Source organism: Equus asinus, chromosome 25, assembly GCF_041296235.1.
Source record: "Equus asinus isolate D_3611 breed Donkey chromosome 25, EquAss-T2T_v2, whole genome shotgun sequence".
NCBI lineage: Eukaryota > Metazoa > Chordata > Mammalia > Perissodactyla > Equidae > Equus > Equus asinus.
The window spans coordinates 35,963,011-35,980,685 of NC_091814.1; the positions used below are offsets into that span (position 1 = coordinate 35,963,011).

At 43.7% G+C, this 17,675-nt stretch overlaps 1 protein-coding gene across 1 annotated transcript in view; it reads right to left on the reverse strand.

Moving 5' to 3' along the window:
• The window catches only part of PTPN14 (protein tyrosine phosphatase non-receptor type 14), a 174,092-nt gene that overhangs the window by 13,258 nt on the left and 143,159 nt on the right, over nt 1-17,675 (reverse strand). Inside the window, exons 13-17 of the mRNA XM_014865778.3 lie at nt 15,066-16,543; nt 10,216-10,359; nt 8,843-9,061; nt 5,617-5,745; nt 3,350-3,584 (exon numbers count right to left, since the gene is read on the reverse strand). Of these exons, the coding sequence (XP_014721264.3) occupies nt 3,350-3,584; nt 5,617-5,745; nt 8,843-9,061; nt 10,216-10,359; nt 15,066-16,543 (2,205 nt within the window). The remainder of the gene's footprint in view (nt 1-3,349; nt 3,585-5,616; nt 5,746-8,842; nt 9,062-10,215; nt 10,360-15,065; nt 16,544-17,675) is intronic.

Sequence of the window (17,675 nt, forward strand, 5' to 3'; positions counted from 1 at the left end):
GATTCTCGACATTACTTACAGCAATTCCTACTATTAACAGACTGGGATCAGAACACCAGCTAGGTCCCCTTGAAACGACCGCCTGTCAGAGCCAATTTCTGGTGGGAAGAGCATCCATCTGCCCCTTCTTCCTTCCCCTCACTGAATGAGTGAATGTCAACTGAGGCTTGACTTCAGTTTTAGATTTTAAAACAGACTTGGGGGGGGCCTGCTTTTCAGCTGGGATTCCATGTGGTTATGTGAGTAGCTCAAGATGAGCCCCCCACCCCCTTGCTTTCTGGAGGCAACATGGCTGCAGGGGGAGGGGTGGTGCCACCCCCCATCCCTTCCAACATCTGCCTGGCTCAGCAGGGCCGTGCAGGGGTCTGTGCAGTACGCCAATTGGGCACAAATGAAAAATTACAGCAATACAAGCCTTAATGACTTTTTTTTTCCATGATCATGGAAAAAAAGGAAAAGTATATAAATGTAATCCTCAAACAGTTCAAGAACCAGAAAAGGTCAACTGGTAATTGAGATTTTGTAGTAGTTAGCTCAGGGGAGAGCAGATTTGAAGGTTCTTGATACTCAGAAAACCTCATCCTAATGCAGCGATGTAAAACAAGGGGAAAGAAACACTCAGGTTCTTGAAGGGGAAAAAAAGTGAGTTCACACCATTCTAGTAATTTAAAGGTATCTGTTTACATACAATTAATAAGAACTCCTATTTTCCCTTATAACCATATCTAATTACAAAGTCATTTAAAGTAGTTTACCAAAAAAACCCTATTACCACCACCACCACCACCAGTAATGTAAAATGAAACAAAAAAGAGGGAGGACAATCTGAGATGATTAGATATAGTAGTGGCTATTGGGTGCCAACAAGAGCTAAATACTGTGCATGGAATTCTCTTCATGATTATTCCGTGAGGAGGAAAAGAAATTAGGCGACTGAGCATTCTCTGTCTGACAGAAGGCAATGCTCACATACGAAAGACAAGGCTTTTCTTGTGCTAAATTTAAGAACAGAAGTAAAAGGAATATTGATCAATAAAGCAGATGCCACCATCAAATGGAGTTTCATGAAACACAGAGAAACTGGATTTAAATGAATGCTTTCTCTAGCCATCATATTAATAGAGTTCCTTAAGCTGTAGCTCAGTGAAGACACTTGGAGGCCGGAAGACAATTTGGCATAGGTCTTCTGCATCCAGGTAATCTAATACAAACATGAGCAAAAACCTTTTTAAATTCTTAAAAATCTAGAGAGCCAATGTTTCTAAGACCCTGTTCAGCACACTTGTCCTGAGTTTCTTAGAAATGTAAGTTAATAAATATATACTGTTTAAATGTATTCTTTATATTTTTCAGTAATTTAAATTGGCATTCCTTAAATTGGTTCTGAATTAAAAGCTGTGACTAATTTTAACCACCTTTTGAACTTAATCTTCTATCAGAGCTATTGCCAATCAAACTGATTTACTTTTTTTTTTTTTTTTTTTGGTGAGGAAGATTGGCCCTGAGCTAACATCTGCTGCCCATCTTCCTCTTTGTGCTTGAGGAAGATTGTCACCGAGCTGTGCCAATCTTCCTCTATTTTATATGTGGGATGCTGCCACAGCATGGCTTGATGAGTGGTGTGTAGGTCCAAGCCTGTGATCCAAACCTGCAAACCCCAGGCCACTGAAGCGGAGTGTGTGAACTTAACCACTACGCCACCAGGCTGGCCCCCTGATTTACTTTTATTGTTTCCATTTGCTGCGTCTTGGAGAAAATTCTAATAAGTCAATTACATAGCAAAAGATTACCAGAAAGGAATAAACAGAACACTGTTATGAGGAAAGAAAGTTCTGCAAAGGTCACGGCCCTCCTTATTAATATTTTGAGCTACAGATAACCGTTTGACCTCAAAATCACTAACCCTCTCTAAATCTTGCTCTAGATCCATTGATTCCAATCATCTTTCTATTTTCTAGTTTCAGTGTTCAACTCCTCAAGTACCATCGTCACTCTAATAGGAAACTGGAACTTGTGAAATGGTACTTTTAGGTACTTAAAAACTTAGTCTCGCTCTCTTCTCCACCCCGCTCCCATCTAAATGTACATCAAAATAAAATCAAGGTTTTGACATTCTCCAACATCCAGAGGATGGTTCCTTCATGGTGGTCACAGGTCTTCCGCCAGCTGGAGAGTCAAGAACATAGCAGGTATAATAGATGTGCAGAGAGCCCAAGGGCCTCCTTCTGAGCTGGGTAAGGAAGGAATGAGGCTTCTCCACAAGTGCAGGACATTTATGCGAACACGTGAAGAGGAAGAGAAAGCACTGCGGCCACCAGACGACAGTGTCAGATCATAACCCCTGGACTGTCGTCATGGGCCTTTCTCATGAGACTGTGAGTACCTTTGAAACAGACTGTTTCATCTCTGGGTTCTAACAGCCCAATCCAGTGCCTGGCACATACTGGGCACATATCCAGTTTTTGACATTTCAAATAAAACTCTGAGTATAATCTGGGTGAATTCGTTTCTAAGATACCCATATCCTGAAAAAACATACAAAAATTAATGAATGCAAAAATGGCAGTTGCAAAAACTACAAGTTGACTTCAGTAATTCTCGGTGTCTTAATCACAGGTATGAGAAAGTACTCATTCGGATTTACGGCTGTAGGGAAATACAGGGCTTGTGAGATGCAAACTTCCAGGAGAAATAAAAAATAAGTGTTTTCTTTATTGCTCTGTGGTTTTTTGATTGCGGTAAAATATACATAACATAAAATTTACCATATTAATCATTTTTAAGTGTACAATTCAGTGCCCTAAGTATATTCACAATGTGGTGCAACCATCACCACTATTCATTGCCAGAACTTCTTGGTCATCCCAAACAGAAACTTTGTACTCATCAAACATTAACTTCCTGTTGCCCCTCCCCACAGCCCCTGGTGACTTTTACTCTACTTTCTATCTCGATGAAGCTGCCTATTCTGGGTACCTCACATAAGCGGAATCACATAATATTTGCCCTTTTGTGTCTGATTTATTTTACTTAGCATAATGTTTTCAAGGCTCAGACATGTAGGATGTATCAGAATAGTGCTTTATTAATGAGTAGCTAAAGGTCTAAATCAAGTAGAAACAATTAGTTTACCAGAGTTTTAGCTTATTTGCATAAAACAGAAAGAGAATATGATAAATGACATGTATTAGTCTTCTCTGTTCTACACATATGATATGAAGGGACATAAACTTCAATGTCATAAAACTTTTGTCACTTAAGAAAAAGCATCCTTTCTTTCCATTTCACCTCCAACTGATAAGACCATTGATGCAGTTGATCAAACCTCAACTGGGAAGAAAAAACTTACACAAAAATCCTTGGACATCCTCTGGGCAGCCATGATCGGGCCAGTCAGTATATTGCAAATGCCACACGGTCCTTTCCTGTCCAGACAAAAGGTGCTTGACCTTCAAGCCGGTGGTTGCATAGCAACCAGAATCTGTCCGGAACTTTGTGGTGACCTTGAACTTGCCATAGGTGGCTGAGCTGTGCTTGGAACCCAGTTTGGGCCAGTATCGGTGGCTCTTGGTTCGTCCACCTTCCTGAATGACACACAAAAGCAAAACTAGAAATAAGTCAGGGGAAGCGCTTATCCTCTTAATCTTGAAAGCTAAAGACAGAGGAAAATGCTAATAGCTTCTAAGTCACTAACTCAGTAGCACTGTGCAGTGTCTATCACAGAATAGATCCCATAAATTTTAGCTAAGAACAATAGTAAGATTTACAACGGTATTGTATTATATTAATGGAAAAGTTAACAGATTCACAACTGAGCTGCAGTTGAATGTTAGAGAGAAGAGCCGGTGCTAAGTCCAGAGGCAGAAACAAGCGTAGTGTGTTCCACAGACAGAAAGGTCTTCAGGGTGGCTGCAGTCTGGTGGGTGCTGGAGAGGGTAGCAGAGAGCAGAGCAGAAAGGCCTCCCAGCCACGGTAAGGACTTTGGGTTTCATTCCATGGACAGTGGGAAGCCAATCGAAGGTGATGGAGTGACCGATTCTGGCAATCGTTCTAGGTCATGCTTCTCATTTCTGACATTCATCCCAGGTGCCTTCTGTTATACCACACTGACCACTGACTACTGATGCTGTCTCTATCCTCTAGTGTCAATCTCACATTTTTTTTCAGCCTCACCCATTTGTTTTAGTTCAATCAACAACTCAAACAGAGAGCTGGTTACACCCCTTTCTGTCTCCCTTAGTTTCATAATCTTTCCTGAGGGTGTGCATTTGCAACCATTTACAAATGGGGTCTGTTGTTAAGTTTGCAGGCTCAGCTTTCAGCTCAAATGCAATCTCCACAGAGGGCCCTTGGCTGCCCAGCTAATCTAAAGTCGCCCCCCACGGGCACTCGACCCCATCACCTGGTCCCATTTTCTCCATGGCACTTACCTCTATCTGAGCTTACTTTATTGGTTCCCTTTTTACTGTCCTTCCCACTAGGATGGAGCCCCCTGGGGCAGGGATCATGCCAGTCTTGTTTACCCCCCTGCCCCTGAGGGTAGCACAGATGGTACCCTGTATTAAGCAGAATGAATCCCTTACAGTGAAGCAATCTGGAAAGGTGATAAAACTATTCTAGAGATTTTAAGGAGACTTTACTCTTTGTAGGAAGGTCAAACAGTAGGTCAGCCTAGAGAAGTACAACTGGCTTTAAAGGGCTTGAAGTCCCTTCACCACTATCTTCTAATGAGCTGTTCTGGAAAAGCAACTGCTCAGAACAGTCAATGAAGGGAATAACAACTTTTTTCTCAGTTCTCTCTGTTCCCCATGCTTTTAAAACTGTTAGGAAAGAGGTATGCAATACCATAGATATTAGTAAAAGACAGATGAAGCTAGTCCCTTCAATGACTTCAAAGCATAAGCTAAAATTTAATGAAAGGAAAAAAAGGAAGTCGTTAAAATAAAAACTTGAAAACGTGACAAGAGAAGAAACACAAAACTTCTTCCCCTAAATACAGCAAGCTCCAAGCAAATTGCTAGATTGACTGGTGGTGCACGCCAGTTTTTATAACACCACGTAGAGTTCTCTGGTTACAAAGGAAAAACTATGTTTGACCTGGCAAAGGAAGAAAAAGATTTCTTTTTTCTCTCCCCAAAGAATAGAGACCTCTACAGGAACAACAGCTTCTGGTCTTTCTGCAGCTGATAACCACGATGGCATGTGGAGCTGGTCATGCCCCCGGGTTGGGAATATGTGTCAATTTACCCAGAGCAGCCCGAAGTTCTCAGATTCCAGGGGAAAGATTATTGCTTTGTTTGGCACACGAACGTGAGCCGGCTGAACTGAAGTTTGGTTCGTTTTGTTTGTTCGTTTGATTTTAGTTCACGTCAGTTCAAGGAAAAGAGTTAAAAGCTGGATGAAAATGGGAGGCGACAATAAATTGTCTTTGGAAAACAAAACAAATCTATGTGGAAGTAAGAAGAGAAAATAGATGCATGCCAAAGAGAAAAGGATTTGCAGAGAAATGGAGCTGTAGGAAGGAGGAAGGGGCAGGAAAGTCACCAACATGAAGCCCGTCTTCTGGCCACCCCGCCCCCGGGAACAGACGGCCGTATGCACAGCCATTCCTCTTACCTCTTCTGCGGTGACCATGGCGATCACATTCGCTCCCTGTTCCCACACCATCTGCCAGAAGTCGTGGCATGTGTGTGGCAGGGGCCCCTGAGTGGCTATGTAGTGCCATTCTGCCCCACCAACCACCACCTGGAAACCAAGAAAAACATGAGTGAATGAACCTCAAATCCAGGACAGAACTACCTGCTGACCACAGGTCCATGTGTATCCACCTGAAAACCTTGGATAAATTTTTTGGGGGCCAAATGGGTTACTGCCATTAATCAAAAACCCTGAGATCAAGATTGCTAGTGACACGTTCTCACATGAAAACACTTTTTGCCACTCGAGCCTATTAAAATACACCTAAGCTTTTTTGCCTACAATCCAAAGTAATTACGTGAAAACCAGTACATATTAAAAATATATACATATATACAAAGAGAGAGAGACATATATATCCATACCCAAAATAGTACATGATTATACGTGTATACAACCTAATATAATTTGTTACAGAAACAATAGCTATGCTTACTATGTGCACGGCAGTCTGATAATTTCCATTCCTTTCTTTATTCTAGTCTATGTCATTAAAATAAAAAGACCCAAACTGGTCCTGATTACTAAATTGATTTCACCCTCCCACTACTATATTGTGATCTGCAGTTTGAGAAACAGTGCTCTGGGGCATCCTTTTAAACAATAAAAAAAGTCTACTATGGAATAACACCCCTTTGGGAACCATGTCTTTCTACCGCTGACCTGATATGAAGTGTATGATAAACCTCCGTTGTACTCGCTCTTCTCTGGTGCCACATACAGTAGCGATGTTATGAATGCACTTAAGTCAACAATACATGATATTTTACCATTAACTTCCCTTTGTGCAGTACCACAGTGTCCAAGCGAATTTGGGAATCATGAGATGATTTTGGATAATAAAAGGATTACCCCATACAGCTCAGGCTGATCTTGGAAGGATAATTCTGCAGCTATCAATATCAGTGGCAGAGAATCATAAATAAGAATTTGTGCGCCAAGTGTTATAGGTCATGCTACCAGGCTGAAATGGTGGCCTTTGGAGAGCTTCTTTTCTGTATTCTCTTCCACTCCTGTGCCTTGATATTGCAAAATCAGGCCCCCTTCCACATCCACCAGTGCAGATCTCTAGATAGTTCTAGGAGCAATGAAGTGATCATTGTTTGAAACTTTTTCCCCTCATTTATTTTATGAAACTATATGCTAACTTGATTCAAACGAAAACAAAGTCAGTTATTGTCTCATTACACAAGACATGTTCAGGTCAAAGCTGGCAAGCAAAATCCATTTTCCAAGTACTGGTGGGAGATAACATTCATATATTTGTTGGCTGGCTAGGAGTTTGGTTGATCTGTGGAATTGTGATTTTAAACATTAGCCTCTCTGGCACCCAACCTATAGGAACCATAAATACTTCCAGAGTTTGCTGCTGCCTGGGGCCTTTCGGCATATTCCAAGTATTGACAGGAGGGTATTAAAAAGCGCATTAAAAACACAACAACCAATGCTACTGAGGTAGATTTCACAGACGTGATTCCACCTCTGGAGCAAATAAATCTCTGTTCTGTGTTAATGGCTCTTGGAACCCAGGGAGAAAACATTGGAAGATATACAACTCTATTCCAAAAACACAAAGACAAGTTCTTGCAAGCTCTATGGGTCTATTAAACGCACCCATGTCTAACCCGGACCCACAAGATGAAATGTGGGCCTCGGAGAATACTGAGGAAGTAACGCTTCTGTTAACAATACCCCATGGGCACAGCTGATGCAGAGTGACAGCTTTTTCCAGGGAGCAGATGGAAAATGGTGGAGGAGATGTGGCCAAAAGAAGAAGACAGTATAATATAACCACGTAAGATTTTCATAGACATTCTATCAAGAAGCAGCTGTGTCACCTGCATCTTTGTTTGAGTACATTATTTTGGTCATTGTTTCACAATCTAAAACTAAGCCCATGAAACTCACTGTTGTCAGTTTACTTCAGAGTTTCCTGGGGTTCACTTTTTATTGTTTTAGTTCTCACTCTAAAAAATAAGAATAAAATGCACAATATGATCCGTGATAGTTGCTCTTTCATATTTCTTTTGACAGTACTTTCTGATACTTATATATATATATATATATATATATATATGTTTATCTTTGCTCTGTGTACAAAAACACTACACCCAATCAAGGTATACTTTTCATATTCTGTATCAAAATCATTTTAACTGATACATGCGCCAGACATCTGGCTATATTTTAGAGGCTCAAAGGAACCTACCAATGATTCTTATAGAGTTAAAAAGTCCAATGAAGAAAGAAAATAACTCTGGACAAAGCCAGAAACAGGTTTCTAAGGCTACTGATCACAACAGACTATACTGTGAACTATGTATTTTTAAAAACATCCTGGAACAATTATTTTAACATTACTATATGAACAAATTCTCCCACTTCAGAGCTCTGAGCAAATGGCGACTTTCTAAACAAACATGTTCTGTTATTAGGGACACTGAGGAAGGTGAGCTATTTAGGGAATGTTTAACCGTATGTACGCTTTTATCCATAACGCTAAATTCTACCTAGGGTCAAGCAAAGCTGACAAATGAAATACTATATGAAAGACTGAGATGTGAAGGGTGGAAGTATCTGAAATAGAAACAAAGATTTAATGCCACTAATGCACTGAATAATTTAGCAAATCCTGCAAAATTCACTGTCGACCACACCTTTATGGTTTACGTTTAAAGGAGTCCACTCCTCTAAATATCACGCAGCTGGAAAAGGCATCACCTGTCACATTACAAGGGAGAACGGAAGAGTTCCTGCTGCTCTTGAACATCATAAAAACTCCAACGGCAGAAATACAATCTCTGTGACTTCCACTCTCCATCATCCGCTAATTACAAACCAAAAAGGACAATCCTCAGCTTTTCCTGCAGGTTTTAGGGAGTGTACCAACCCACAGAGAGAAGAGAAAGTTAAATCCTGGGTGATGAGCCAGCTTCAGAAATAGCTGACCTGAGGCTTCCCCGGAAGCTGCGAGGCTTCCCTCTCTCTGCAGTGGCAGGCATGCCCTTCCAGTTGCCTAAGAGGAGCACAGAAGTTCAAAAACACTCCCCTCAAGGTCTGGGGACAAGCCAAGACGCACAGTTGCAGCCTGGACGTTTTTTTCTCCCTGCATTTTCACCGTGAACCCAGCACTCCCCTTTCTCACCTTGATATGGGAGGCATTGATGTAACCTGTGTTATTTTCTTTGGTCGGTATCAGCTCCACTCGGTTCTCCTCGTAGGGCACTACTTCTCGGATTCGGCTGCGCTCGGCATTTTCTGGCAGAGCCGCTGTGCTGAAAATGCCATTCGCCTTTTTCTTTGGAATTTGCTCATATTCTGTGAACACCATTCCCTCTTCTAGCTTCTTCTTCAGGGTTCTGAACTGCAACAGAAATTAATCTTCAATTCTCCACATTATTTTATCCAAAACTCCAAGAAAACAGCCAGATTTCTTTAAATATTTACAGTGATAGCGTTAATAAACAGTTTCAAAATGTACGAGAGCTTGATTATTTGTTCTCGTTATTGACCAGATCGCTAATTTCTCTTGTCCAATAACCAATCTCCTTCTCGCTCATACCTTAAACAGAACAAATCTGCAAGACCAGGCAAGAGCTGAAATTCAAAATCAGTATTTTTGTTATTAACACCTCTGTTTAAAGTCCTAGTGACAAGGAGATCGTTAATCATAATTATCCAAACATTCTTTTCTCCACTTACTTAGCTGTTTGTCCTGAGCTAAATTTTAAGATGATACTGGTCCACAGTTCTCCTGTTCAGAGGATTAGACCCTCCACTCCTTTTATTTTTCCCATGGCCAAACTACTAATTACAATAACAAGGTATAAACTGGATTAAAGGATATCACTAAAGTTTCTTCTGGCCCTAAAACCCTTCTAATGCTTCACAGATACTGACAGAAACCTAAAACCCTCATATTATGAGCACTCTATGAAATTTACACGACCTGTTCCTTAACCTGACAGAAATTTCAGGGACTGCAGGAGCACCTTTCTTCGCCTCTAAAACCACCATGAGACTTCTCTTTGCTTTTCAAAACCAAAGTCATCACAATGCATTATCCCAACAACCATAAATCAGCCACATTTTATAGACAAATAAGAAGACAGCCTATTAAAAGAATTCTATAAATGTTTGGGTAAAATAACCAGTTCCTAATAAAGATTAATCGTTCACAAAAGTCGCAGAAATGGAGAGTTCCAGTAACTGCTTAACTTCCTCACTTTTGGAAAAGAAAAAAAAAAAACAGCCCCAAAGGAACTGAGTGACTTAACCAAGGTCACAGAGCATGTTAGGGGCTGGTCTCTCTCAAGCATCACTGCACCAGCTTGACAGAGAGACACGGGATGTTGGAAAGGATGGACTTGATGCAGCACAGACCAGGTCTTGCTCATTTCAAATCGAAGAATTAATTCATCACACAAAGCTTCTGCTGGCATGTTTGGGCAAGGAGAGAGCGCTGGAATTCTAAGACGACAGAGAATGAATCACATGTTTGACAAGCCCAGTGCTTACCCTCTCATCCATGGGAACTCGGGTGGCATCGACTCGACTCTCTTCCCGCCCCGAGACCCGAGCAACCGAGAGTCCATTCAGTGCCGCCAACATCAGTGGCCTCTTCTGCGCCTCCAGACCTGCCATCTTCTGCTTCTCTAGATTCTTGTGGCAAGAAAAGGCATGTTCTCATTGTTTATAATACCAGTAGAATGCTGGAATGTGTTTTAATCTCCCCAAATCTGTAACTCCCCAGCCAAGGAATGCAGACAATCACCATTTGTACGGCAAATTCAAACAGAGGCTTCCCGTCCCTCCCATGGGCCTGAGGAAGCCGGTTCCTGCAGGATTCTGGAGCTCTTATTTAAAAATGGATGGACGAATGAACAAACAAACAAATTAGAGCAAAGACTCCATATGAACACACCCTGCCACGGGGCTCACAAAACAACAGGGTACAAGAAAGACACTTTAGGAAGATAAGGACTGAAGGAAGACAGGACGAGGAAAAGAGAAGCAGTTTCATGAATAATTGAATCCAAGCACAATCATGGACCTTTTATACAGATTAAATGGTAAAAAAACATATAAAAACTGTTTGCTGCATGGTTCAGAGATCTAGATACATAAATTGCAGAGAAAAACCTTCCCAAGTTTCCATTTGGAGGGGCTAAGACTGAGGATGTCAATCCTATATTGAGTCTCTGGTCACTGAGCTACATGCCCAGAATGAGAGCTGAGGTGGTTTAGCAAACTTACTGACACTAAAGTCTGGGGCCATCTACGATGACCCACCAGGCATTCCCTTTCACGCTTCATCCAGAGGGCCCAAAGGAATGGACATCATGGCTCCCAATGACTATGGTGGGACATCACAGGATGTGACTAAGCCATGGGAGGATATGGACTTGGGGGCTGAGCAGACCAGAGGGAAAGGCTTGATGCTAACACCTGGCCCTTGGTTGTGGTCTTTTGATTTCCTCTCTAGCCTTGCCTGCACTGACCCTCTGACACTGGATCCGTCCGGGCCCTGGTTAGTACATCTACCACTGCACTTCCTCAGTCCTCCAAACTGCCTGAGGTATGAAAACATCTCCTTTTACTAAGTAAAGGTAAGCCAATAAGAGCATTTCCTACAAATAATTTTGTCTTAGAAGACAGAAGAACAGAGGGACTTCATAAGCACACAAACAGATGGGTTTTTTAATAAGTTTAAGATTTTGATCCAAACAGAAGTGAAGCTAATTTTCAGATTCCTTTGGCTGCCACAGGTGAAGGGGTCATCTCATCCCTGGTCTCTTTTCCAGCCGTTAGGTATTTTTTTCTTAGTCTATCATTTATAAACGGACTCCCTAGGGAGGTGTTTTGATGGAGCCATGGTGTTGAGAGATGACATGGGGTTAGCAGATTATTCTAATTGTGGGTAGAAGGGATGGTATCACACTCTTATATGCGTCCCCTGGTCATTGCGATGCCACCTACAGTCAAAATGGAGCCCTGGCCTTTGTGAGTGATGCTGCCAATAGGAGGCTCCGCCCAGGGATACAGCTGATGGATCAAACAGAAGGAGCATCTCAGAGGAGGATTAACTGTGAGAAAGTGAGAAAAGGATCAATGAATTTTCAGCAAAAAAGTATAATAGTCTGAAGAATGGCCCTGATTTCTCAATCCCAGGCTGATTTTGAAGATTTTAGATTTAAATTTTGGGGTGTTTGTTGGCTTATTTGTTTTTGTGAGGGAGAAATTTTTTCCCACCACCTCTTTGAGTTGAGAATCAGTTTCACTCTTCCACAAAGCTTTCAGAAAGTAGTAATTACGGAAAAATGGTCCGGAGGTCCTCCTGACAGCCTCTGCTTCCTTCCCACCTGCACCCACAGGGGACCCTAACTGGGCCTAAGGCAAAAAGGAACTAGCTTGTCTTTCCCAGGAAATGATTATTCCTTACCTAGTGAAAACTGAGACCCCATGATAAACTATATCTCTTAGCTCCTTCTCACTTATCCTATCAGCTTACTACCAGAGATAAACAATAAATAACTCAAAGATCTGATTTGTCCTTTTCTCGTCCCTGCACCTGAATTTGAGTTAGGGGGCTACAAGCAGTAAAATGTTTTCAATCAGCAGCAGGAGCCAGAAGGAGGAGCCATCAAGACAGCCGGCCTGAATCACCCATCAAGTAGACAAGCAGCCCCAGAATGATGGAGAGTTGCCACAGGGCAAATTCTCACCATACCTGCCCCCATCCAGTTCCCATTGGGTTCAAGCTTCTCATTGTTTTCTTATCCTAGAGAGGCCAACTGCCTTCTCTCCCCATCCATTCCTAACAAGCCAGGCAAAAGCTGCCCATGGCAGGGAGGGCAGAGAAGCAGCAGAGACGTGGGGTGAGTTTCTTCATTAAAAAAGAGATGGCGGCAGGGGGCTGGTCCTGTGGCCGAGTGGTTAAGTTCGCGCGCTCTGCTGCAGGCAGCCCAGTGTTTTGTTGGTTTGAATCCTGGGCGCAGACATGGCACTGCTCATCAAACCACGCTGAGGCAGCATCCCACATGCCACAACTAGAAGGACCCACAACGAAGAATATACAACTATGTACCAGGGGGCTTTGGGGAGAAAAAGGAAAAAATAAAATCTTAAAAAAAAAAAAAAAAGAGATGGCGGGACCAGCCCCATAGTGTAGTGGTTAAGTTTGGCATGCTCCACTTTGGCAGCCTGGGTTCACAGGTTCGGATCCTGGGTGCAGACCTGTACCACTAGTCAAGCCATGCTGTGGCAGTGACCCTCATGCAAAATAGAGGAAGATTGGCACAGATGTTAGCTCATGGTGAATCTTCCTCAGCAAAAAGAAAGAAAAAGAAAAAAAAGAGATGGAGAACCATCCCAAACTTCAGTGTCCCTGGCATCATCACCATCTTGCCTGGCACCCTGGCTCACTGAAGAATCTCCTAATCCTACCCTAAGGTCAGGACACAGCCAAGGGCAGCAGTCCTTGAGCTCCAGAGTGTGTGGGATTTGGAAAAAAGTCAACAGCGAAAACGAAGTTGGGTTGGGGTAACAATGTTTCTGAACTGCAAGTTAAGGAGTAAAATTGGCCACTCACTATTTATTACCTGTATGGATGGGATGGGAGAGCATATGCGGAAAATAGTGGAAAACCACCTTGCTACTTTGTGATAACGCATGAAGCTCTATGCAGGAAACCAGTGTCATGCGTTTGGCTACAGGCTTTGGTGTAACACAGGTAACAAGAGGATGAATTCGGCCAAAATGAGGCCACGGGACCACGTAGGAGGCAATAAATATCAAGTTAGCAAAGGAAATAGCAAAGCTGAATGCTTAGACTGATGGGTTCTTGATTCTGAGTTATGTTCAAGGGGCCTGGGGCCAAGAAGTGCTGAAAATCCCCCTCAACCAATGAATTACTTTTTCCAAGCTGGGAAAGCTCTCCCTGAGGGCACCCACCCCCGCATTTCATTCCATCCCCCAGCCAAAAGGTTTCATTTGCCAAAGGCACAAGAACATCTTTCACAATTTCCCTCTAGGTTTGCAAAAAGTGGAAAAAGTTACGCCTGTACCAAATTCTTAGCACCACTCTACGGATGGCCAGAACGGTGGGGCTGCTCTTAGGGTTTGTCTAAACTAATCAAGTTGCTATGGATTAGATTCCTGAACCCAGCAACTTGGCTTCCTCAAAACTTTGGCCCTTAATTGTTCTTTCCAGATAGATTCCCACTGGAGAATCAGGGAGACTTATAAATGAAGGGAGTGGAATGAACTCCATCAAAACAAATCGTAAGTTACAATTCTTCTGGAGTTCCTAACTACATAAGCCCGGCTACCTTATGGTACAGATGTGGTCCATGCAGAGGAGCAGCCAATCGGAGTTTGATTTGTTAGAATGAAATGTTTTTTTTACTGTTTAGAGGAGTGAAAATTTCCAGGAGAAGCAGCAATGGTGTTCTGGGATACTTTTTAAAGTAGCAATTACAATCTAGCAATTTTCTCCTTAGTACGAGATAACTCACTTGGTTGTTCTACGTGTGGTCCTATTGCTTTCACAGTCTGCTCTGACAACATAACAGGCCCTCCAGATGGCACATATTCTAAAGGTTACTTATGTCTAATACAGGCATCTTTAAATGTTATGAGTGTGTGATGTGTATGTGTAGGTATGTGTGTATTCACATACCTGTGTGTGAATTCTTGATAGAACAAGCTTAATGTGGAGTTGAAGCTCAGTGCTAAACTTCCGAGTTTCTTGTAATTCTCTTGGATTTGTGTTAAACAGCTATTGAAAGAAAAATCTGAAAATAGAGCCGGACACATCATGGTCCAGTCTATACTGGAGAGCCATCTGGACAGACAGATCCACACAGAAAGCTGTGCTCTGAAGGCATCTTGCTCTTTTCATATCTAATTGGGAAAAAAATGCTTTCCCTGGACAATAACAAAATACCAAGAGATGCAGGAAGGCATGCTCCCAGCAGCTCACCAAATAGGAAGTTTGACCCTGAATAAACAGCAAAATGCTGGCCAAGACATGGATCTCATCACCACCAACCTGTCACATCTTAACTCCCTGACTGCACTTTGCACCAAGTATCCCTATGAGAAGCCATCCATGAGAATGGAAGATTTATTCGAAGGGGCAAAAAACAAAGTTTTGTGAAATAAGGTACTACCTGCTTAAATGCCAAGGGATTCTTAAAATCCCCAACCCACTCCCTGAATGAGCCTCGCCCCGTCTTCAGTGCCTAAAGTATGTCAGCTTTCACACTCGGAGTATGATGACGGAAAAGGGGCAGAGAAGCCAGCAGGGGGAGACCAGCACGTTTAACTGTCTCCCCAAACCAGCCCCGGGCGAGGAAGACACTTACCCTGATCATCATCTCTCTTTCTATGATGCTGTCCTCCAGGGAGAACATTTCCGACACAGGTCTCTCCTTCACAGGCTCTTTTTTGACTCGCTCCTTCACGCTTGTCAGGTCAGGTTCAGAGATGGATGGACCAAGAGAAGACCCGTTGACGGCCAGCTGGTCAGCTCGGGAGACGCTGACGGCCTTGGCCGGCCCGTGCCTCAGCAGCCTGGCTCTGGCCATGGCAGGAGGAAGGCTAACCTGGTCGTGCCTCAGCGCCCCATTGCTAACACTCTTCCTCGGTCCGGGGTACTCGGGCGGGGGCTTGTTTGGAATTCGGGCTAAGGCCGCCTGCAGCTGGGCGCTGTACTCCATCTTCTCATGGAGCACGGGGATCTGTGGCACCGATTCTGGAGCCTCCTCCTCGTCCTCCTCGCTCTCGCTGCTGTGGATCAGCATCGTGGCATCAGAGAAAGTCTTCTTGTGGTGATACTGGGGAAGCGGGTGAACCTCATGGCTCCCTGGCACCTCTTCCGGGGGTCCCTGCTCCCGGAGAGTGTTTCGGCGAGCCATGGGGATGTTGAGTGACTTCAGTGTCATAGCTTCCATGCCCCGCACCATGCTGTTCATCACCTCCAGACTGTGGCGCTTGTTCACGGTGCCATGATGCTTGGTGGCTGTGAGGGGCTCGCTCACCTCCTGGAGAGACTGATGCACCACCGGGGAGCTGTCCTCTTGGAAGGTCTTCACCGAGAGCTGCACTTTGCGGGTCACCAGGTCGGGGCTGCTGCCGCTGACGTACTTGTGGCGGTGGCTGGCCAGGTCTGGGGTGCTGGTGGCAGGGCGGGGCCGTGGGTAGGGGGGTGGCGGCCTGAAGAGATAGTTTTTGAGCATATGGGCCGTGTTGTAGTTATGGGGGCCTTGAAGTTGCATGTTGGCCAACTCTGGGGTGCTCACTGTGTGCGAGATGGCACTTGCCCCCGGCTTGCTTGGTACTATGTTATTCTTTGGGTTTACCTGGTCAGATGGCCCGAGAAGTTTGTTATTGTAGCCCCCGTGTGGCCCATAAGGGACAGTGTAGGGGTGCCTCTCCCGCATCTCGGGCTGGCTGTACACCAGATCCTCTGGCTGGTTGTAGGCATGGGTGTTGATGATGTTGAGGTTTCGCAGAGACTGGCTCTGGCTGTCTGTGTGCATGACCCCCCTCTTCATCTGCCGCATGACTGTCTCGTAATCAGGTGTCGGTCGGTAAGATGGTACGATGATCGCGCTGTGCCGGTGGCTAGGGATGTAGTCAGCCCGCATGATGTCACTCCCAGGGATACTGAGGTTGGAGGATACGGGAGAAGCCTGGATGAAACTCTGGGAGCAGTTGAGGGAGTTGACGCTGTGAACACTACACACGCTGCCATTGGTGACAGTGCCATTTAAATAATTTAAGTCCAGGCTGTTGTGAGAGTTGCAATACAAGGCTTCTTCATTCGCATGGAAAATGCTGTCTACAAGAAGGCAAACAAAGGCACGTGAACCTCCATGCCATCCTGCTTCAATAAGTTCATCCTCACACTCATGGGGGTGATTTGTAACTTACAGAAGTCATGACACGGGAAATCCCATGTCTCCACCCACCTATTCCATAGAAAAGCTGGTAATCTCTTAGACAAGATGCCAACATACAGAAGGAATGCTTTAAAGTATACTAAAAAGAAAAAGTGAATCTGAACAAAGAAAGCTACACGTATTCGGAACAGTATCGCCTGGGTAAGTTCTCCGTTTTGCCATAAGCTTCGAAATCAGGCACCAACAATGGTCCTCATGTTGGGCAGACCTTCCCTCTTGTTCAGGGCTCAACAACAGGACTGGCTATTTGGGCCAGGAAGTCAGGAACTTCAATAAGCCCATAGATTTGAAGTTATTGAGTACTTGGAGCTGATCTTCCTGACCACAATGGAAAAGGTCCCGTTACCCAAGGGACCACTGAGCATCCATAAAGACACAAGACAAATAATGTAGTCAGGATGTCAGCAGGCACGGCTAGTTCACTCTGATCAGCAACCAATGGAGGGCAAAATAAGAAAGAGGAGTTCTTTTAGCCACTGCCTAAAACTCTTCTCTAGAATCGGATGTATCATAGAGGTCAATTCACAGAAAAACTAGTAATAGCTTAAAGAGGTACCTAAAGAGAGAAAAAAGTAGATTTCTAAAGTCAGGCCCATTCTAGGTGTCTGGTGTTCCTATAACACTAACACACAAACACGTCCCATAACATGCACACACATCCCATAAAATACACACACACACACACCCCAGGAGGACAAACTCTTGCCAAAACACTTTTCTGTGTGCAAAGTACATTCATTTTCACATGATAGATTTAAGCAGGAGCAAAGCAGAGGAAAACAAAGGCAGAAAAAGTGAAAAACAGAAAAGGTGACTGAAAATACTCTGCTGCCTGAAGAGAAGGGGTGTGAACACAGCCAGATGAGATGAGACAGGCAAGAAACACCAGGAGAACAGAGAGACAGAGCTACTGTATTTATCCACGTCTAGCAGGGTCTGGTGCCTTCCCAGAGAGCAGAGTAACTGTGCTAGTCTGCCTATAATAAGTAGTGTTTTGTTCAATTAAATCAT